This window comes from Cyprinodon variegatus, unplaced genomic scaffold (genome assembly GCF_000732505.1).
Source record: "Cyprinodon variegatus isolate N-32 unplaced genomic scaffold, C_variegatus-1.0 Scaffold211, whole genome shotgun sequence".
Lineage (NCBI taxonomy): Eukaryota > Metazoa > Chordata > Actinopteri > Cyprinodontiformes > Cyprinodontidae > Cyprinodon > Cyprinodon variegatus.
The window spans coordinates 778,417-802,439 of NW_015150664.1; the positions used below are offsets into that span (position 1 = coordinate 778,417).

The following is a 24,023-nucleotide window of genomic DNA, read 5'->3' on the forward strand; positions in this document are numbered from 1 at the left end:
GTTCTGGATTTCCCTTCAGGACTTCTATGGACCTCTGATCTCTTTGTTCTGAATCCTGAGCAGAACGCCATCATTTCTACTCAGACCAAGTGACTCTTTTAGCACCTAATCTGACGTTGACCACGGCTGTTTATTGCATTTTTTTTCCCGGTTGTGAGTGAGTCCCAAAAAGACATCTATAATTTGTGAGAACTCGCTCATTTTGTCCACCCCTCCTAAAGAAGAGGGAAAAAGTGGAATGATACTAGGCTGCAGGGGTGATGTCATAAAATGGAGGCACTCAGACAAGGAGAGGTGGTGTTGCGTTATAATGAAGTGTCTTTCTTTTGATTTAGAAGAAAACAATTTTTATTTGATAAAAAAAAAAAGGATTTCATCCATACTTATATTGTATTTGGACGCTCAAAAAAACAAGATATAGGAACTTTAACCGAAGCAGATGTTACTTTATTAAAGGCTGTAACTAATTAGATATATGCCTAGAATCTGCTGTCAGCATCATGAGGAAAAAAAAAAAAACTAAGTAAAAAAAAGTGAGACCATTGAGTAAAGATTGCAATTTATGAGTGAGTTAGGTGAATTGCGATGTAAACACTAATGAAGACTAATGCAATGGTTCATCTTAAAGTATGTACATTGGTATTTATGTTGGCATAAGATTAATTTGAAAATTACCACAGGTATTTAGGACCATATCCTCATAGAGATATTTAGTTGGCATCATATTTATTTGTGTTCTCTATTTATTTTTCACTCCCATTTAGTAAAGACAATTTTTACAGGTAATGATACAACAAACAATCATCAATCCATATATGGTCATGGTGGGGCTGGTGCCCATCTCTGCAGTCTGTGGCCAAGAGGCAGGGTATGCTCTGGACAGGTCGCCAGTCTGTCGCATGGCAACACAGACACACATGAAGACATACAACTATGCACACACATACTCACACCTAAGGACAATTTAGAGAAGCCAATTAACTTAGAAGGTCATGTTTTTGGACTGTGGGAGGAAGTCGCATTACTAGAACATGCAAACTCCATGCAGAAAGACCCCAGGCCAGGAATCGATCCCAGAATCTTCTTGCTGCCCGGTAACAGCACTACAAACTGTTATGTTAATTGGCTTTTCTAGATTCTCCTTGTGTGTGCCTGCTTTTATTTCTCTTGGCTTTTTTGCCATAAATTGATTGACTGACATAAAGGTTTTCTAAGGAAAACAAACATCAAATAAAACATTTACAAAGAATTTCTATGAAGAAAAGTTACTTAGCTTATTCTCAGTAAATGGTACTCCAATTTGTTTCACTATTGTGACAATGTTTTACCAAATATTAGAAGCCTGGAGATTATAAACAATGGTGATAAATTATCATTAACCACGACACATATGCATTTCTTACAGAATTACCTCACTGTGTATTGTCTCCTAGCGAATCATCTTTGTGTACCATTTATCATTCAAAAAGGGCAGCTGGATGGATTGTTTCCTACAATAGGACACAGTCTCCTTCATCAGAATCCTGCTAAAGCTGAAGGACAACACAAAAAATTCCTATAGAAGGGTCTACTGGCACACTTTCAGCTTAATTAATATGCATCTGAAGAAAGGAGCTACAAGATGCAACGAGATATAAAAGTATTAAAGCAACCCGGAAAAATATCTCAACTTACAACTTGTTTAATACGTTAGACAGAGGTGTTTGTTAAAAGATTCATGAGGATTAGAGGGAATGTCTATCATGGTCACCTATACACCAACCAATTAATTATTTTTGTCACCCACTGCATTCATCCTGAGGTGTGCGTTTGTGTTTAGGTAATGAGGTAATACAACTTGGAGGAAACAGTCGTAAATTAAAACAAAATTAGTCAGAAAGCCAGACTGAGCAACTAGCAGAGAGAAGCAAAATGAAATTCAAATTGCCTCTGGTAGGAGCGAGTATGCCTCTTCATCATTTCAGCTTCACCTTTATATGCTCCGGAACATTTATGCATCCATCTGTCAGCTTTTACTGCCTTTAGCGTTCCCCTATCTTTTTAAGTGCATTAAGAATTCTTTCTCATATCCATCCTTGAATGTTCCAAAAATAATCATAACGTCTGCATTAATAGGGAGGTACCATGCAAACATTATTTTTTCACTTTTCAAGCAATTAACATCTGAAGAATAAAGTACCAAAAGTTTGATAGCAAGAGCATAAACAGCTTAGCTTTACCCTGTAATTGACTGTTGAAGACAACATCTTTTAAAGGCATCATTATATAATTTGCCATGCAGTAGGTTTACACAGAATGTATAAATTATAAAACACATTTGATAAAATACTTTGCCAGATTTACCTTATTTGCATAATAATTGTTCACTCACCAGGAAAAGTAATGGAAATACAAGCACTCATAGCAGCAGAGGTCAGTGGGCTTTAATATTGAATAGTTTAATACCTATGATTGTCCAAGTAAACAAATACTAAGGTATTACTTACAGTCATTTGAAAAAGGAAATAGTTTCAATATTCTTTAATTTATTTATTTAAGTTCAATGCCTGACCTGAATGATCATAACTGGTGAAGCATCATTTAATTTGACTATTTTTCTTCTTTTTACCTCCTTTTTTTTGACAATCAGTAGAATTAATGGTGGTCTCTATGATATTGAAGATGTTAAAGCCTGGTTCAGCATAGCACACCCAAATTATGATGCCTTTTTTTGTAGGTGGTAATTTTCCTGGAAAGCTGTATTGCATTTATGCAAAACCTGCCAAAGTGTTTTTGACACTTTGGTCATTCGACACCACAAACCATTCAATTCAATTCAATTCAGTTTATTTATACAGCGCCAATTCACAAAACATGTCATCTCAAGGCACTTTACAATTCACCAGATCACACAGTCAAATTTATTCAAAGTTTTCTATCTAAGCCAGTTGATTGCATCGACTCATTGACTAAAAGATGATCCCTAAAACTAAGCATGTCCGTGCTGACAGTGGAGAGGAAAAACTCCCTTTTAAGAGGAAGAAACCTCCAGCAAAACCAGGATCAGTGTGAGAGGCCATCTGCCGAGGCCGACTGGGGATCAAGAATGATGGTAAGACTAGACCCAAGAAATAACCAAGGAACATGTGTTAAAGTAACCACCATGTCTTCAAACATTTGCAGGACAGATAATAAGGCATAGCTGTTCTGGGGCTCAAGGTGGTTTTTCCACCTTTGCAAAGTGATCCGTGGGGAAGGCCACGTTAAACTAAATAGTGTTCCACACAGGAAACCTCTGAGTCTGACAACTTCAACCTCTTCTGTGAGGTTCAGCAAACTCTTGCACTAGGAGCCCCCCCCCCAGCCTGCCTCACAGCTTCAGTGTGGACTTTCACTGAAGAGTCTAGCTGATTTAATGACTGAAGAGAATATTGAGTTAATTTTTCCTAAACATGCTCCCGGCAACCTCCATGTACTAGAACTCCCCCATGTAGCTTGACAGCAGCTTCTTTTGCCCCTAGATCTTGAAGGCACCAGAGCCTGACTCTTGCTGTTGAATATAACTTCAATCCCAAGCTCCCACTTACACCTGTACCCTAGTTCCTAAGATCATTTAGCAAGGGCATCCAGGTGGACACTCCTTATTCCTGTTGATGAGCTCCCTCTTTGGTCTCTAGTTGAGCTTTTCTGTGGGTCTGTTTCAAGTCCCAAACATACAGACAAACCTCCCTGATCTACAGACTCATTTTCTGTCCAAGTAAGTGTTACATCGGAGTGTTTGATGGGTAAGGATGGGAATCAAAAACCGGTTCCATGCGTTCCAATTACCTGGCCCCGTTTAGTTTTTGTTTAACGGTTCTCTTAACAGTTCCGGGCAGGAATAGAGCCTAGCGCTGAGCAGTACGACTTACATTACGTTTTTTACGCAAGTACGCCCACGGCATTCAGGAAGCAAGTACGACGTGACCAGGCGTAAGTCTAGAAAAGCAATACAAAAAGAATGGCTTCCCATCAGATAAACTGATCGAAAGTTTGATGTTAAGTGGCAATTACATCTGTGGGAGGAAATACATCCAACATAAAGAAACACCTGCGCACACAACATGGCATACATTTTAACGAATGCCTTGCTTTTGATGCCTTTTGAACAGCACCTAAAGTTACGACTAGTATGGAAGGCAACTCTTGTGGTAAGTAGCTAGTTTTATATCACTGGCTGTGTTCAATGTGGTTCCTAGTAAATCATATGCCATTTATATGCCATTTTTGGAAATAAACCAAATTCCTACCTCTCTTTTGGGGTTATTAAAAATGCTACGAAGTTTCTCCGCAGTACAGGGAGCAAGAGAAAGGTGACACTCTTTTATTCAAATCAGGGGGAGATAAGTTTATTTCCCAAAATTGTACAGTAATACCTTTCCATTAAACAGATGCCTTCTCCATTAGATTTAGATGACTGCAATGAGATGGGTAACCTTGCTGGCTCAGAGGCTGGCAGCTTCCGATCACTGTCTTCTGTTTTCACCAAGGCAGGCAGAAATAGAATGTCCCAAGCGAAGGTAGACGAGTGTCACAGTGCACTTACCAAACTCGTTGTTTCACAGAATTGATAAGAAAATAGATAAGAGGATCGATAAGAGGATCGATAAGAGAATTGATAAGGAATCAAATTGTTTCACAGATTCGATAAGGGAATCAGAATCATGAAAATCTTATCAATTCCGAACCCTATAGAAGGGAGCAAAAAAAAGACAACTGGAGGGATGGATACAAACCAGCACTGAGTCAGCTACACAAGGAGCTTAAATTGGCAGATAGTGTTGTTCTCGGTCACCAGAATCCACAGAGTACAGACAATTACAAGTTTAATCCCATACCTGCTACCACTGCCAAAAACAAAAACAGAACTATGGTAGCTTTGACCCTAGACAGCTCTGGTTGAAAGCAATAAAACAAGCAAATTGGACAGAAACTGATTCATAAAACATGTCATCTCATTCACCTGTCTAACTTTGCCGCATTGCTCATTACCGCACATCAGATCCACCTGTTCCCAGGTCCTATTTATGCTCCCTGTTTTCCAGCTATCAGTGCCAGATTGTTCGAGCTATGTGTGAGAGTAACTCTAGCATTTATGTGATACTCTGACTCCCTGATCCTGACAAGTTTTCTGCTATTGGACTTCAGAGCTTTGATTTGCCCGTTTTGCTCTGTTGGCCTGATATGTTTTGGATTGATTCCTGGATTCTTCCTGCTTACTGACCTTGGACCTATCTCTTGACGTCGGCATTGATTCTCTCTTTGGTACATCTTCACCTCTCTGATCTTCTGGCCTGGAAACCTGCTTCTGCAATGACTCTAGTTTTTGGATTTCCCCTGTCTGCTTGAATTCTGGGTCCAAAGTTCTGAGTGTTTGACAATGCAGTGATGTGTATGACATTAATATGTCAAACAGAGGCAGAAGGGTGAAGCAAAACAAATATGGCTGCGCTGGTTTAAGCTGGAATACTCTCTATTTCTTTTTCAAAATGACATGATTTTTCCCTTTGTGGATAGGCAGTTGTTTGTGTGATCCACCTGTTCAGGTAAGAGTTTGATTTATCAGTTAACTCCACTGGCTGTGAAACAAATCTAGCTGATACATGACATGGGAGGCAGGTACCCCTTCAGCTCGAAGAATTGTCCCAATGTCCCAACCTTTTGCACACACTTTTTACAGGAGACTTTCCAGATAAGATATGTGTAGCTCAATTTGAATTCAGCACGGTATCAACCTGACTTCTGCCAGACTATACTCTTGTATCCAGTGCACACTTACCAAGTAAATTCAAGTAAATAAAATATTGTGTTTTTTTCTTATGTAACGCTAATTTCACCAGCTATGCAAATGCTATTTTTTTTAAGATATTGCTGTATCTTCTATTTAAAAAGACCCCAGCCAGCTACATGATAGTTCTCTATTCTTGGCACAGATATGTAGAACTTCAGATTGTCCTCTGTTTTACAGTTAGCTGGGTGTAGATGCCATGTCACTCAGACAGAAGTAATCCAGTTAGAGTTGGTGTGTACGAGTCGACCAATCTGGTTCTGTTAACTTCATTAAATAAATATCCTAGCTCCAGAATGTTAATAACCTGATATAGTCAGATAAAAGTTGTTTTTCTGGAGATGTATAAATACCATTTTAAAATGATCAAGGGGAAATTTCCTGGCAAAATGTTTACCAAAGAATAGCCAGGGCTTCATTTCTGTCACCTTTCAAGATTCTTACATAACTGGCCAGCAAGGTTCCTGAACACTTTTTTTTTTTCAATCCCTGTTAGCAAGGCTCCCTCTGAGTTTTCTGTTGGTGAGTTTTTATTCTTAGTTTTGTTCATGTGTTCATTGAGGATGTCTGGAGTCAATGAAATCAACTGGTTTTCCTTAAATAGGAAACTTTGAACCAATTTGACTTCAGGATCTGGTGAACTGTAAAGTGCCTTGAGATGACATGTGTTGTGAATTGGTGCTCTATAAATAAACTGAATTGAATTGGTATCCGTCCCTTGAAGATGGGGTGATACACAGCTACACCTGTTTGTGTTTCAGCTAACTGTATCCTCTTGTTCTGCAGGAGTTCTGTTTATCCCTGTTAACTATGAGTCAGTGTTTTCTAGTCCCTTGCTTCCACTTGATAACACATGTTATCATCTCCCAGATTCTTGAATTTTCCTCATGCCTCTCACTCCTCATTAAAATATATATCCATCAAGCATTTGCCCACCAATGTCTTTTGCCATTGTGGTCTTTCGACATCACAACCCATGACAGCAGCACTATGTCATAATTTTTTCACATGATTGTACATTTCCGTGTCTGTGCCATAAAGAGAAGATAACATTATGAAAAACAAATAAAATAATCTGAAAGCCTTGTCTGTTAAACTTCATGCTGATGTAACATTATTATGTAGGACATCAGCACCTGTGAGAAGACCTTCGCTTGATGCAGTAGAAACTATTATTTCAGTGGAGCAGTACAAAGAGTATGTAGCCTTAGGCATCTATGGTGACATTAAAGATGATGAGGCAGACATAGAGAACAAAGGATATGGTGTCTTATTGCTCTATATAAAAGGCTAAAGCAGTTGTAGTTTTTTATGTAATCTTAGGTGAATAAAAGGGCAGCAGCAGTGTACTATGTATTTATTTGATATATAAAAACACAGCTAAACAAGCAATGTCTGTTCCATGTTCTGTTCCCTGAAGCTTGTAAGAATTTGTGCTTTTAAATATAAATCCTTGCCCAATCTAAATTAAAAGCCTTATTTCTAATAATTCACTTTTTAATTCTTAACATACCTCCTTTTGATGGTACTTGATTGCTAGTTTGAGTCTTGCAAGGTCATTGTTACCCTCCTCTTCCAGTAAGTTGGCATTGTCCCGGTAGTTAAGAACCATTTCCAGCTCTCTGGAGCTCCTCGTTTGGTCCAGGAGGTCTTTAGCAAACTGTTTACACTGCTGAGATAGCTCCTCATACTCGGATTTGAACTCATTCTCTACCTGAAAAGGACAGGTACAGAACACACAGAAAATATCTTTCATCACAATTATATATTGATGTAAAATTTTGTCACTGGGAAAAGTTACCCATCATAACTTCTGTTCAAGATCTAAATATGTGAATACATTAATTAGGCGTTCCTTCCTCTTAACAAATTAAACTGCTTGAGCTCCCCTTCTAAAACCTCAGAGTTTTTCCTAATTACAATCAGCAAGAATATGTCACTTAAATTATTAAAATATACAAACTCTGACAGATGATGAGCACTTTTTCAAAATCTTGTCACAACAACAAAAAAAGTTATGATTAGTTCTCATTTTCGGTAATTACCCCACTAAAATGATCACAGTACTCCCCCCCACCCACCCAAAAACAAATTTAAAAAATCAAAAGCAAATGATACAAGACAACTGGGAAAGGACACATGGTAATTAACGAGCATGCTGCCAATATTTCAGGTCTTTAAAGTCTAATTTTAGCAACATGTGGCTCGGCTCAGCAAACAGCTGTGTATCTCTTTTCCTCACCTTGCTGAGCTCCTGCAGCTCCCAGCTGAGCCTGAATGCAGTGAGAAAGGGATCTTCGCTGGAGAGCGCAATTAGAGAGGGACTCGACAGTGCTTTGTAGATGTTGAGGCGAGACCGAGAGTGCCGTAGGCTGTCCACGTCTGAACTAGACACACACTCCACGCAGTTGCAGCGCACCTGCAAGATCAAACAAAGCATGGACAAATTTTAATGAAGCTTCCCTATGTTTAGTCATGGATCATGTTCCTGTGTAGCAAAGCAAGTGCTGAATTTATTAAATCTGCTAAGCACTGTAATGTATGGATGTAACATTTAGACACCACAGTGTGTTACTAGCCTTTTAGTTCATATGCAAATTCTACAATAAGTTATTTCCTAATGAAAGTAAAAACATCAATTCACACAAAATAAAATATACAATCACATGCATGACTAAAAATACTTGTTTCCCTCACCTCATGTGGCTGTGGCATAGACACACCTTTCTGCACCAGAAGCTTGATAATTTCATAGTTATTGGTGTGAGCAGCAAGGATGATGGGAGTGATGTCAGGGGTGAAGTCAGAAAACTGCTTGTCCAATAAGATAGGGGGGACCTATTAGGGGAGAGGGATAAGAAATCCTTCAGGTTCACACACGTCAACTGAAATTTTTCAAGCAGGATATGAAACCTTGGGCTGTGAAGCCAGTTCATTCACCTCAGATCATTTTCTTATTATTTCATTAGTATTCAATTGATTGTTAGTTTCAATGGTCTTACATTGACAGTGTGTGGGGGAAAAATCCACGTAAAATAAACTCTCTTTGCTCTAGGGGATTTTTCCCCTTTACTGTGCTGTGACAAAAGTTTTATTTAGATGATTCAGATCATCTAATCTGATAACAGATGATTATTGATCATTTAGTAATTTTGGTATTCATGTTGTTTGGGGTTTGAGTCAGTCCACGTCTTCCAGTGTGTCGGCTCCACAGCACTATCTGCCAGAGTGGCGGTGCAGAGTTAGCCCATTTTCCCTTATTTTCCCCGGTCAAAATGTTTTTATTTTTTTTAGAGCAAAGCCTAATTTTGTCATACATGGCAGTCCACATTATATTGTCACACATGGCTCTGATGAACAGGAAATAGAGGCATTGAGCAAATATTGTTAATGGAGGAAAGCTTTAATGAATGTGTTGCTATTAAGCAAGTCTGTTTACTTTAAACCGTTAGTTAGTCAGTCATCGTCATGTAGCCTCTAGGCAAGTTTATATGCATAATAAGAACATCCGGGTGTTCCATTTTGCACTTTAAACCTTCTTCGCAAAAGCCAAAACTCACCAAAAGCAAGTGAAAAAACCTTTTTGCAAATTATTTCATCCATCCATTTTCTATCATGTTTTATCCCAGCTGGGGTCGCGAGGGGTGCTGGTAGCTATCTCAAGGTGTCAATAAACTAGAGGCAAGGTACACCCTGGAAAGGTCGCCAGCCTATCGCAGAGCAAAACACAGAGACAAACAGGACAAACAACCATTCACACACACACTTACACCTAAGGAGAATTTATAGAAGCCAGTTGACCTAACAGTAATGTTTTTGGACTGTGGGAAGAAGCCAAAGTACCTGGAGAAAACCCATGCATTTACAGGGAGAACATGAAAACTCCATGCAGAAAGTCCTAGGACCAGGAATCAAACATTCTTGCTGCAAGGTGCAAGGTGCTACCCACTGCGCAACTGTGCAGCCCTGTTTTGCAAATTAGATTTTTTTTTTTTTGTCATAGTTCATATAGTTCAAAAATGTGCATTAGAAAAAGCTGATGGAAACACACCTAGTCAGATCTGTAGTTCTTAAAATGTGGCTCTGAGTTGTTGTATCCCTTAAAGGGGATACAACAACTTATTTCTTTGATAAAATAAACCTTTAATTCAATAGGATAGTTGTCTTTTTAGGACCACAACAATTTAAACAGCTAATTGGTATGGCTATCTGAGGAAGTAAAGTGTGATATGAAAACCAAAACAGAACTCTATGGGAGTAATTACACTTTCAGAAAACTTAGCCTTTAAAAATGCATATTTGGCTAAATAAATAAAAAAATCCGCTGTATTGGCAATTCTAATAGAGTGTATTCCAAATGTGTGAAATATCTGCATTTCACACATTTCAGACAGAAATGTGCTCAGAGGAAACCTTGTCCAACTTATCCCTCTTATCACACACTCCAGCTAAGCAATTTTAGCTATTTTCATGTCATTCAGGGGAAGAAGTGGGCACAGAGGGTTGGCTCCTTTTGACTTATTTTAATTGAAGGCCTATTATCTGAATTACTGGTTGGAGAGAAAGGGAGGTTATTCAGCGGTTATTCATGAGATCAGTAAGGACTTTAACTTGGGGCAGAGTCATGACAGATGGAAACAAAGAGGTTAGAGTTCCAATGAGGAGACATTACCAAGAGGAATTTTAAAAAGAGCAGCTTAAATATATCAGATTCACTTTGCTGTTATGAAAATCTTGATCAAAGCTGAGAAAATTGATCTAAGGTCTGACCAACAAAAGCCTGTTTCAAGAGAGCATAATTTGATTTAGAATATGTTTATAAAAAAAATTTATGGCAGGAAATATTTCGATTTCTAAACCTTTCCTAACAGAATTTTGCACAAATATAATAGATAAAAATGAAAAAAAGCCAACGTTACAGTTGTTTAACATAGTCAATTTTAACTTGAAATATTTTGTATTTCAAAGCATTAGATTTTTTTTTCATCTTATAAAAACTGCTTTTTAAGACATCCTGAAAATGGTCTGATGTTATATTGATGTTATATTGCAGGATGGTGGCAACTGTTGCTCTTCAGTATCTCCAACCTGTTCAACCTGTATCAAAATGTATCTTAACAGATGTGCAAATTTCTTATGGAGTGCACTACTGTACCCACATTCCATCAATTGTGGTTGGTTCTGAACTTTTTTCATTGTTCTCTTCTGAATGATTCAGCACTCAAGAAGTTAAAGGGGAACGCCATTTTTTTTATTTTTTTTTACATTGGGCCCTTGATTTTAGGTTATTACATCATGTTCTACTCACCTATATGAGCGTGGATAATGTCATACACACAAAATATAACCGCGGATGTCTGGGGGACAGTGATTCACCTACATGTTATGGATGCTGGTGTACCATAAATTATAAATTATGAACAGTTTGGTTTGTGCCTTCAAGTCATTGCTCATAGAAAGTCTTTACTTGGATATAACCTAACGGAATATCTTCAGAACAGCTCCAAATGACATAAAACTCATATGGGTGAGTAGAACATGATGTAATAACGTAAAATCAAGGGCCCAGTGTAAAAAAAAACGGCGTTCCCCTTTAACTGATAACTACAGAGTATTCTTGTCCTGCCAATTTAAAAAAAAAAAAAAAAGAGTAGATTTTAAATATGGACATAAAAAGAGATATTTTGGTACAATCAAAAATGTGGTTGACCCAAAATGCATACAAAAAATTTTTTAAAATTTTATTGCATTTGCTGTGATGGAAGCTCTGCTAACACTAGCTTTAAAACAGTTCAAGAATTTCAGTTAAGCTATGCTTTATTCTTTCCCATTTAATTAAAGTTCTATGGCTTTTATATACTGAGTAGTGTTAGACTAAACAAAAGTTTAAAAACCTTTGTCATTTCAAATGTTTAGATATTCCTGTTGAGGTGTATAATCTTCCAGGAATATTGAAATAAAAGCACACATGCTCGACAAAAGCCAAACCAACCTTTGGCTTAACAGAATTCACATAAATTATTAATTATGACCTCCTAATTAAAAACTTGCTTTGTTTGTGGATAAGTTATACAGAACTAAGGGTGGGGTTTGAGTTATTGGGTGTAAAGCAGAGTTGGAAAGCATTAGACTCATCAGAGCAGCTGCAGTAATTTACCAGTTAGCCTCTATTTCAGGCAGCTGGCCAAACACACTCTGGCATTCATGACTGATCTTATTCAGTGAACACATAATTCTGATGTTTGATCTAATCAAGGTGTACCATACAGTCCAGTTTCAACTTCAAAAAATAAAAAAAATATGACATATTTTTTTAATAGAAATAGAAGGTGAGCAGACAGGTTTACAAAATTAGTCATAAATATACATGTATATGGTTAAATTATTTACTTATGACCTAGAGCACTCAAATACTTGAACACTATTTATATTATTTTTAAATAGTTGTTATATGCATAAATAGCTGTAGTCTATCATGAACCAGATCTGAAGAAGCCTTTGGCTGAAGATATTCTTTTATTTAAAGCCATGTTAAAATGTCATGTAATTAAAAAATATAACTGCCCTATGTGACCTGTCTTTTCCTCTATGTGAGATTTTGTCTATGCTGTATTTCTGTTTGTATTTTAACTGGTGTGCCGTCTTGGCCAGGTCTCACTCAAAAAAGAGATTTCAATCTCAAGGGACTTCCTGGTTAAATAAAGGTAAAATAAATAAAAAAATTACCAGTCTTCTAACAATTATGCTCACAGTCTTATGAGCGCTACTCTTATGTATCCAAATTAATTTCATAGAAGTTGTATGTCTTTATTATAACTTTTTGTATAACCGTATTTGGATGAATATGTTGAAAAATAAATCAGTGTGCTTAAAAAACTGTTTTGGCAAAATGTCTTTATAGAGCCCTTTAAAGACCGCTATAAGTGCATCAACAAAAATTCCAACAGAAAGAAGAATATATTGTTTATATATATCAGTCTAGCATTACCACCTTCCACAGTAGAACAGTAAAACTTTTGTGGTTTGTGACAGCCTTGCCATCCGGCATGCACCCAGCGGAAGACGCACCTCTTCACAACGCAATGGTCTGTGTGATGTTTTCTTTATTGCTCTCTCAGACAGGACAGGTTATCCCTAATTCAAAACTCCAAAACTGACCAAGTCAAATGTGGGACAGTCCCTGACAAATTAAGACATCTGGTCACTCTACTTGGTGCCCTACAAGCAGTGGATGATGCATGGCAGTTGCGCCTGCACTGATCAAGATGTTGTCATGATCTTTGCTTTGATGACTGGCATCATTGTTTATTCTATTTACCTGACTAGCTCCGCTCAGTTTCTCATCACTATTCATTTGTATCATTTGTTTAACCTGCCTGCTTTCAGTCATCAGTGCCAGGTTATTCGAGCCTTTGTGCATTTCCTTAGCATACCTTATTGTGTTGTTATTGCCTGATATCGACCCATTCCGCATTTGGATCTCTGTGCCTGCACGTTTCTGTTCTGATCCGTTTGCCTGACCGGTCTTGGGACTCCTGCTGGATTCTGGCTGTTGATGACCCTGGAACTGCTTCCTGAACCCGACCTGGATTTCCCTTAAGTCCCTATTCAGCTCTATGATCTTCTGGCCTGGACTCCTGTGAACCTCTTCGACACTTGCTCTGGCATGGCCGTCTGAATTGTCTTGCCTTCTTTTGTCTGTTTGGATCTTTTCTCCTTGTCAGTTCTGCTGTCTTCAAGACACCAGTTTCTGGAACTCTCTGGGCAGCGTTTGTTGCGTCGCATTGGTAGCCGTTTCGCCTGGAATCTACCTCTTGCTCTGGTCATGGACTGAACTTTAAGACCTCGTAATTGACTCACAAATTCATAACAATACTCCGCCAGATCAACGTGGCCACTAACGTGGGTTTCCCTCCTGCAGAGGTTCCGGCCTTAGACACCTTAGTGGCCAACTGTCAATCCGTCGTTTTTTTAATAAATTATTTGTGTGTAATCGGTCTGTCTTGCCTCGAATAATGGGTCCTCTGCTCTGAGCCTTGACATTTGTGTACAATAATATGACCGTTGATGGATAGATTAAAAGAAAAAAGATTAAGAAAGATTGGAGATTAAGACCGTTTTACTGATTAGTAGATCACTAAGCACCAAACTGCTGTATCTATCACAGCTGATGCTTCCCAAATTTGTAAATGTTAGGTGTTCAAGTTTTTTTGCTTATTTTTTTCTTTGGTTATGTTACTGTTACATATGGTGTTGCAGTTTCTTGAACAGCTGAAAGAGCTTTGTCTATTCAATGTACATAAGTAGTATAATGCATTCCTGTAAGTTATCATTTACATAGAAAGATGCATTGGCCTATACAGTACAGTCAGTTGCTTGGGAGCTTTTGTTGACAAACATTGTTGGCATGGTATTGCAGCAAGCTATGCAAAGTTATTCAGATTAACAGCTTTTGCTACCACCCAGCTGGCTCCAAGGTAAATCTAAGAAAAGTATGTAGCCAGCTTTCTCATTAAAACACTGTGAGGATTTCCAGCATCGAAATGGTTATATCCATCATTCTTTTTCGATTTGGCAATGCCACAAATTTGATATTATTGGAAAGAATATTATTGGACAGATCACTATTTCAGGATGTGCTAATAACTTAAAACAACCCCCGGTAGAGTTGTTCATGGTTTTTGCCACAGTCTTAAACATTTAAAGTCATGAGCATGATCAGAATCATAATATTGGCCAAAATGCTGTACAAAGAGAAGAATTTGATTTTGATTTCTCATGCTCCCAGAACACTGACATTATAAATAAATATTGGACCTAAGGGGAAAATGGTATCGTTTTTTTTATATGTATGGGGTCTGCTGGCATTTTACCCAAAATGTTAAAAACAGAAATTGTTACATGTATATAAACTTTGTTATAGAGACCACCTCTGCCAAACCAGAGTTGCTGATTATATACATTATATTCTCAGAGGTGATTTAGCTGTATCAAATACCTCTGGAAAAACCTCACTAACAACCTGTAGAGAAATGCCACTTTGAGCATCATCAAAAGAGGCTTATTATTGGTTCTGTTTCCTAAGTAAGCTGTAGGGGGAAGGAGTGAACAAAAGACCCAATCATCCCCTTCTACAGATGTTGTGGGAAGCAGTCTAACCCCTAGCATCAATGTGTTTTGTGTCATAGTCGAAAACTGTTACACCAGCATGAACTGCAGCAGCAGGTGCTAAAATTGGCAAACCTATCATAGAAATTTACCATAGAACATGCAAGGATAAGGCAGAGAATTTTCAGAGCCTCACAGAAGGTGACTGTTCTTTTCAAGACAGTCCTGTCACGCCTTTAAGCGTTCTGAGGGACAAAATCTGGAAGTTACAGGTGCCGTGCCACTAGGGGCTGGACGCTACACAGTGTTATTTTAAATGCAGCAGAAAAAAAAAACAGATGACTGCAATGATATGAAACACAAATGTGGATTGTGAAAACTTAATTATTCAGTTCATATAACTGTCACATTTCAACTTTTAAATGTAATGTAAATAAAAATAAAAAAAAAACTGAATTTAAAGAACTCATACTCCTTTCACATTGACTTTGGTGAATTTAATTTCTTACTGATAATAAAAACCAACATCTTGGTTCAATGGCAAAATGTCAATCATTATTTACTATATTTACCAAATAAAAATATAAATATTATAGTTTAAGTTCAGATATTCAGATATTAAAAAACAGGCAAACAATTTGATTAATTTTTCAATTTATTTTTAAACTTTTTAAATTATAAAATTTTGGAATTTCCTTACCATCTATTATTGGAGAACACATTTGACAAAATATTCTACATGAACAAAATTGGGCAAAAAATATATCTATTTTATGTCTATTATGAGAAGAGAAAGACATATCAGGGATATTTTATGTCACAACTGCTCATGAAATAAGTAGAATGATTAGAATTGCTGTCTGTAAGTGATATGTTGTTTTAGAAATGTTTCATCATCTATATTGCCCCCAACAGTCACTTTATCATGTAGACACTAATTACTGGTATAGTTTACCCTGAGAGAAGCCACTCCGTCAGGTGGCAGGGAGCCATCACTGAGAGTCTTCACATTTCGCAGAGGAGGATGATCTAATAAACTGTAGCATAGCTTTTATTTTTCATGTGGGAGGAGAATGGACTTCAAATAATCTACATCAAACAGCCCTGGCACGTGCCCAATCACGGACCAGTAGGAGCACATATGAGAGGCTAGATGTGAAGTTATGATAATTGCAGGGAAAGGGGATGAAACCGGAGCCCTATCCTCTGTGAATTGAATATCTGTCAGTCTAGAATGAGGCAGCCACCATCAGCATATGCTAAAACATGCAACAATAGCATCTGCAAGAGCTTAGTATCTGTTCCACTTTTTGTTTTTACTGAGCTCTATTTTGAGCCTCCCCTGCTGGTATTCAAATGTCATCCCACAACATCACAAACATTTAAATAATACTGAAAAAAAATAGGACACTGAGAAGTTTTGGTTTTGTATTACACTGCGTAAAAAAAAAACTGAATGCTGAAATTCAAGAAAGGATGACTTTGCTTACTTTAGTTTTTTTTTTCTCCCTGCTGTGAAAGTAGATTGTTATGTAATAGTCTTTGTATTAAAGGAAACTGTCAAAAGGAGGTGAAATAAACCCTCAAGGTGCCTTGTGATTGTGAAACACAGTAGACTCAAGTGTACCACCAACAAATGCTTAGATGTATTCACAGCATACTACTGTACATGAAGCAGTTTAAAGTGTGAATATCATAACATGATGTGGCTATAAAATCTGTGATCTTAATTTACAATGTGTAGCCCATCTGAATACAATTTTTGTAACTATTTATAACAGCCATAAAATCCTTTGATGGTAGACCACTTTTCAAAAGAGAGAGTAACTACCATTTAAGCCTATCAACATGTCATGTGAATCCACTACCTTGTTACCTTGCTTGGGCTGGTTTTTGTTTAAACAACAGATATAATGGGAATATACTGAAAGGTTATGTGCCTGCCTAATCTATACGCCCAATAAGCAGCCTCGTAGCTCTGTCAGAAGGAGAGCACTTGATATGAAGATTTTCTTGAGCAGGGAGTAAACAGGCAGACCACCATTAATATTACAGATCAGCTCTTGTACTGCCACTAATACATATACAGACACACACACACATTTTTTTGTAAATCACAAGCCTAAACTTAAGAAGGATGGTTTGAGAAACAATGCAAAATTTGCTTCAAAATGCGGGCGTGCAGGTGGGCCAGTGGTTAGCCCGCATGACCCACGTACGGAGGCCTTAGTCCTCGACGCGGCCGACCCAGGTTCAGATCTGGCCTGTGGTCCTTCACAGCATATCTCTCCCCCCTCTCATACCACTTTTCCTGTCAACCTATTAAAAAAAAAAAAAAAAAAAACAAGCCTAGTATTGCTGTAAAAACTCGAAAAAACAACATTTCCTTTAAAATGTTAAAACTGACACAGCCCTCTGTGTAAAAGACAAAAAGAAACCTTCAAGAAAAAACTGAATATGTGTGAGATTATTGAAAACCAATCATTCAGACATTGGGCAGAAATAAATGATACATATCCAAAGCTCAAGCAAAACAAAAAAACAAATATCCCTATTAATGACTCTCAGAAGGCCATTAATAGGGATGCTGGTAGAAAACATGATTCATTTTTCTAGACAACTTTTTAATCTAACCAATGAGACTCTCTTCGGGGGATTCTGCTGTCCCAAAGTGATTAATAATAATCGTTTACTTATGTGACACAAAGAAACATTATCTTAAAAAGGAATTAAGTTAAAGTAGTAATTTGTCAGCTGATTGATGTTAATGGTAAGGGGCCAGGATTGTGTGATTTAGCTCCTTCTACATCCACTTCTGCGAAGACTATGAACTATTATGTACGTGCTTTAATTTCCTCTCTAATGTATATTCAACCATTACCGGTACATTTTTTATTCATTCCAAGTCCTGCATTATCTTATAAAAATGGGCTGTACTACAGCAGTAAGAGCAACTGTAATATCTCTCATCAGTTGACTGATGAAGTAAAACTTACTTTTTATACCCATTTTGGTGCCCTACTGCTAATAAGAATCAGACAAGACAGGATGTGAAGCCTGTTCTTTTGACAATAAGAAAAGTACTGAAAGAACTCCTCTGATTATAACAATAAGTTCCTATCTGCCTGCGCTTATTTGCAACAAGAAGCTATTATTTAAGGTGGACAGAATTGTCAAAACTTTAATGATTAAAAAGGGAGAGCACTACAATTTTGTGCAAATTAGGCATACTTTTTTATTTCAGTGAATACACTCATTATGCCTCAATCTGTAATCTGTAAGACTGTTTCCACTGAAAAACAGAGTCTGTCATGAAGATGGCTTTGTCAGCTTTTGATGCTGCCGACAGTAATAGGTTGGTTATTTTGAATAACATAACAGCTGAGGGGCGTTTAAATGAAATGTAAAGAATCAAGTATCTTTAAGGCTGAAAGACCAGTTTGTCATTATAAAGTTGTGAATTCTCATAAGCCAAGTTATTCAATTTGGTGCAGAAAAATCCTTTGCTCTCTTCAACCTAAGGCTCCAACCTACAAAACACTCAGTGACATATCACTGGAACATTTGATACCCCCTGCTATGCTTTGTATAAAGCCTCTGAGACCGCTACCTTCCTCCACTTTGCTCATGGAGGCAGCCACCATGGAGAGCATCTCCTGAATGGTTTTCTGAGCAGCAGGAAGCAGAAACAACACGGGCAAGGGCCACACTCTTCATCCTGCCTGGGTAAATGCTTTGCAGAATATTTCAGAACCAGGTTCCTGCAAACCAAACTGTCTGATACATTTATTTCTATGTCTATAGGAGTAACTCAAAGGTCCCAGACTTCGATCCAGGAAAGAAACAAAGGACATCAACAGCCCGGCTAGACTATCCAGATAGAGATCCAAGCTAAGCCATCCTGAACTTTGGAGATGCCCCTAAGCTTTCCAAGAAACAATCTCAATTTTTAATTACTTCTTGACATTTCATGTGTTTACTGTTGAGTAAAGCAATCTAACAAGAAACTCACAGTGACTGCATGGTGGCCAACCCAATTCTAACATAAAACACTAAACATTTAAACTTTCAAAATTTGTGTTTTTACGCGTTTCCTGATGTGTTCAATACATTTGATTGTAAAACATTTTTTTTAAAGCCAGTATCCTTATGTGTGTTAGCCATTAGCTCCATTGTCTTCAAAAACCAACCCTAGATAAAGAGACTAAAAGGTCCATTTCCTCTGGAACTAAATAAAATAATATTTTACGAAATAATGTTTTAAATATCTCTTGGATTTACATTGTGAGTTGGTTTGAACACATTCAAATTGCAACCCAAAAAATGTTTAAAAGCTGACCTAATTCTAAAGTCTTCAAGGTGAACCATAGTTTATCTTAGACTTAGCCAGATTTTATTTGTCATCTTGTTTACACAAGTGTAAAACAAAAATAAATTTTGTTTGGAACAGCTCTCTGAGACAATTTCATCTTATTTAAAAGTACAGCCTTGAAAACCACAATTTTAAAAGACACAATTTTAAAGCATCCTTATCAATTAGGACTATTTTCAGGTGGCATTTTTTCGCAGCGTAGGTGTGGAAGACTGTTCCTGGAACAGAAATAGACTAAACAACCATACAGCACACTGAATAGTTGAAAGTTGTGTACAAAAGCAAACTATTAGGCCATTACTGGATGAACTGTTTAATCCAGGTGGGTCTGGCCATGGTTACTGGGGTCAGGCACACCTGGATTAATCGATAGGAAACCAAAGAAGTGGCTTAAGTCCAGGAAGTAGGGAAGTTGTGCATAGAGCCCATTAAAGGTCCCAAATTATTCTACATTTGAAAATAAAATAAAAATTCTACCAATGAGGCTCCCAGACCATGTTTTTAGCATTGTGCAGGAAAATTCCTCTCAGAATTGTCAGATGGCCTTTTCCAAAAAGCTCCTCATCCAGCCCTCCTATGGCAGTGCTGTGTGGCTTTCCACGCCCCTATCCTCCCGACAGTTTATAAAGATAGCAGCTAGGAGTGAGGAATAATACAGAAGATGAAGACCAAAGCTGAAACAATAATCTGCAACAGACTGCTCTGGACCGCTTATTTATCCTTGTGACGCCTCAAAGGGCCGCTTTTCACACAGAGTATTTTAAGCATACATTTTCTAAGAGGTGGAGAAAGGACTGATTAATATCTGCACTTATAATCTTTACCGCTGTTATTAACCATTTCCTTTTTTTCCTCCCAGCACGGAACAGCTGGCTTGCTTCGACTTGCAATGACTCATGGATGCAAGGCTACAGAGGATACACAGGACTTGTCCTTCCAACAGGGTGAGAAGAAGGCTGCACTTGTTGGCTGCATACGAAGTAATCTTCGAATCCGAAGAGACCACGTCGTCGCGCTATGACGTAATTGGCCAAAGAATCTGGCCTTTGGAGGACGCCGCTGCTGGATCCGAACACAGCTATAGAATAACTGATCAAGCCAGGATGTGGGCAAAGCATCACTGACATATGTATAGCTTTTACTAGACAATAGTTCCTGACCGAACAACACAAGACCACTCTCATAATAATAGTAAGACCGAGGTGAATGTTTTATTTAATAATTTTTTAACCTCAAACACAGGCTTCAGGACAAATGCTATTTGCTGTTACAAATGTCTATAATGTGAATATTGCAATATATGGGATACTTAAAGTGCTTCTGATTCTGACAGATAAAAAGGTATGCTGCTGTTTTTTTTAAATAAAAAAAAAATAAAAAGATGTGCTGAATGACAGCTGAAAAAAATTGATAGACATTTTGCATTACACTATGCTGAGGAAGCTGCCAGTTGACTAAGCAAGTATACACTGAATATGGCATGCTGTGAGCATGAAATATCTAGCCATTAGTCAGGTAAATGTTTGAGCTTTACTTCATGAAACAGCTACTTGGCAGGTCAGTCAAGTATCTTGACTGGTGATAAAAAGGGGGTCACTTATGTGGCTGGTGCATTGCACAATTTATTCTTTAGGCGTACAAAAAAACAAAAGGAAAAACAAACCCAAAATGGAATTTTAAAGCTGAAAGATCTAAATTGACAGATGATCCACGAGTGAACATAACATAGAACAGCTATATTGCTTTGTGAAACCAGTGGTGGATAATCCAGATCTAGAAAGTAAAAAACGTGTGCAGGGATTACCTCCAGTCATTTGCATCTCTAGACCTGGATTATCTATCACAGTGTGAAATAAAGCTTTGGCTATATTTTGAAGCCCTTCTGCATCTGACATGCTATCGCTGGTAACAAATTTACCTCTGCCTGCTAATATCAATCACCTGAATATAATAGAATAATACACTGTTAAAAGTACAAAACAATGAAATGAACTCTCTGCATTTAACCCATCCCCTTGGGGAGCAGTGGGCTGCCATTGAGGGATTAAGGGTCTTGCTCAGGGACCCAAAGAGGCAGTCTGTGGCAGTGGGGCTTGAAATCAGAACCTCTGGGACCCAAGCGCAATGCCCTAATCATTAGGTCACCACTTGAGATTTAAAAATAGGGATGTTATAATAAGAGCTGCCAGTACACAATCAACACATTAACCCATAAATAAAAAAGATTCTGTGTTTCTGTCCAGCCTGACAGATTTTAATTCTCCAAGAACCCATTTAAATATAGTATATACACACAGATACTGTATCGGTCCACTCAGATAACAGCATGAACAGTGTTCTGCAGGATTTACATCCTGACGATTGGCCAGTATCTATCGTTAAGCCCAAATAAGTATTAAAATGGAAAGATGACCAAACTCATCGCCCAGGACAACAGTTTGTTAGGATTAGGACTCAACACAGCTAGGAAAAAAAACAACATTGCTATCCAGGATAGATTCCTCAGTCAATTCCCCTTGCTTTTGGTGTTAAAAGATGGGAAGGGGGTGGCACCCCTAACTGTTTGACCATTAACGTATTTCCAAACTTAATGCTTTATTGGTATGAACTATTTCTATTGATGTCAATAATAACAAAACAACAACAAAACAAAGCGCTTAAAATAGCAAAGTTTTTTTTTCTGTTCTGCCAGAAATACATTATCTGTTAAACTGAAATAAGTTTATAAAAAGCTCAGTTCTATTTAAAAAGCAATATTTTCTACATGCTCTTCTTTCTTACCTGCATACCACCACTAGGTTTCTTATGATTTAGCAGCAGCTCCACAGCTCCCACCACTTCCTTGCGGATAGCGTGAAGCAGGGCATCGCCAACGTAGACATTGAAACTCAGCAAGAGCTCAATAATTTCCAGATTCTCATTCTCAATGGCAATGAGCAGAGCCGTGCGGCCGAGGGGGTCAATACAGTTGATGTTGATCTTGAAGTAGATCTCTGCCTCCTAAAAAGAAAAAAAGAAAAACCAAGATAAGGAAATACATTTTTCTTCTAAGTGGGCTGTTCACAACCAAAGATTGTGTTGAGCACCCAAAACAGTTAAGGATTATCCTTTTTTTTGTTGGCAAAAAAGAAAAATTCACTTAATGGTCTGTGAAAGGAATATTTTTTCAAAGCAGGGGTTATTAAAGAACTTTAAAATGTTACTGGCTATGAGAAAGTGCAATCACACATTTCAAGAGAACTTAATAAAGTCAATGTTTCGCCTTTCTTTCACCTTCTAAACTATAGTATAGAGAATAAAAGACAAATAACACCCTTAAATTATTCTGTCAAGTGGAGTGAAAGAATATGTATGTCCATTAAATGTGCTCTAGTAGGGGCAAATGTGGTTGCAAATGGAACATGGTGTGACTGAAAAATGGTTTAGATCACCACCCTTCTAAAACTGCCTGTCTTATGGGGACACAGGACTGGTAATGTAGCTCACTGCAGAGTCCCGCTTCAATACATCCTACCATGTATTTCACAGTTTATTTTGTCAATTAACAGTTGTTGGATCACAAAACTCTATGCCTGAGATTAAATGCACTTCTTCGATGTAGCTATTAAAATATCTAGTGGGAGAACAACCAAGATGCTTATGAGCTGAGATAAAAGATTGACTCTAAATATATCTTTATATTATGTTGCATATTGTGCAGTTCTTTAAATGTTATTTTTTAATCATCAATTTTATTCTAAAGGGCTTAGATTTTGCAATATTGATTTTTTTGAGTTTTTAATCAAAGACCATGCAATAAAAACCCACACCAAGTTGTATTTTCATTGATCCATGTAGGCCGGTGTTGAGCTTGTTATTTGATCCGTTTGAAGTAGAAGGTGGAAGTGTGACATTGAGCATCATGTTGGCTCCCTCTTCTGGGAGTTCGAAATTTTAGGATAATCTATCGTCATTACTCTCCTATCCTGATGAAGTAGCGGGGATTTTTTTTCAGCAAAAGTTTTTGAAAGTATTCGTCTACTGATTTGACATTTTCTTGGTGAATTTGCATCAAAGGTGAATTTATTTAGCTAATCTTCCATCACTCATGAACTTTAAATTCTCTTTCTGACACTGGGTCAGGCTGCTTGAAGACATAGGGACCACTTTACATATTTATGCTTCATTCTATCTCTGTTCCACATTCTGCAATATCTGTTAGTTAAACCTCTAAGTTTATGTTTCAAATATTGTGAATTGGCACCATAATGTATTTTTAGGTTCTCTTTCATTCTTTTGTAAGTTTTCTTTTAATAGGTGCATCGTATTCTCTCTGTTTTACTGCAGTCACAATTTAATTTCCTCTCAGGAGAAAAATAATAAATCTGTAAACATATATATGTTGATGATAATTGTTTTGCTGTCGCTTTACTGCTTGTGTGTAGGTGTCTCACAAATCAAACAGACACTAGAGCATCCCTCCTTCAGTAGAATATACAACCACAATAACTGTAGATTTACCAAGTCGGAAACTTTAATGTTAGAGTGTGATGCTGACTGGTTTAAGCAAGGCCAAAATCTAGACTACAAGGATATCTAAAGGGCTTTAATTTTAGCTTTCAGGGCTTTGATTGAAGCATTTTAAGTATCAACACCTTTTCACAAGTTCTTGTTGAATTGTGCTTCAAGATATTTGTTGACTATATTGCTAGTTAATCGCTTACAAGTCAATATTTTCTGTAGGAGCAACAAATAGCC

General features: G+C 37.5%; 1 protein-coding gene across 1 annotated transcript in view; it reads right to left on the minus strand.

Moving 5' to 3' along the window:
• The window catches only part of trpc4 (transient receptor potential cation channel, subfamily C, member 4), a 43,467-nt gene that overhangs the window by 13,824 nt on the left and 5,620 nt on the right, over positions 1–24,023 (minus strand). Inside the window, exons 3-6 of the mRNA XM_015380298.1 lie at positions 22,068–22,286; positions 8,504–8,644; positions 8,049–8,225; positions 7,320–7,520 (exon numbers count right to left, since the gene is read on the minus strand). Coding sequence (XP_015235784.1) covers positions 7,320–7,520; positions 8,049–8,225; positions 8,504–8,644; positions 22,068–22,286 — 738 coding nt within the window. The remainder of the gene's footprint in view (positions 1–7,319; positions 7,521–8,048; positions 8,226–8,503; positions 8,645–22,067; positions 22,287–24,023) is intronic.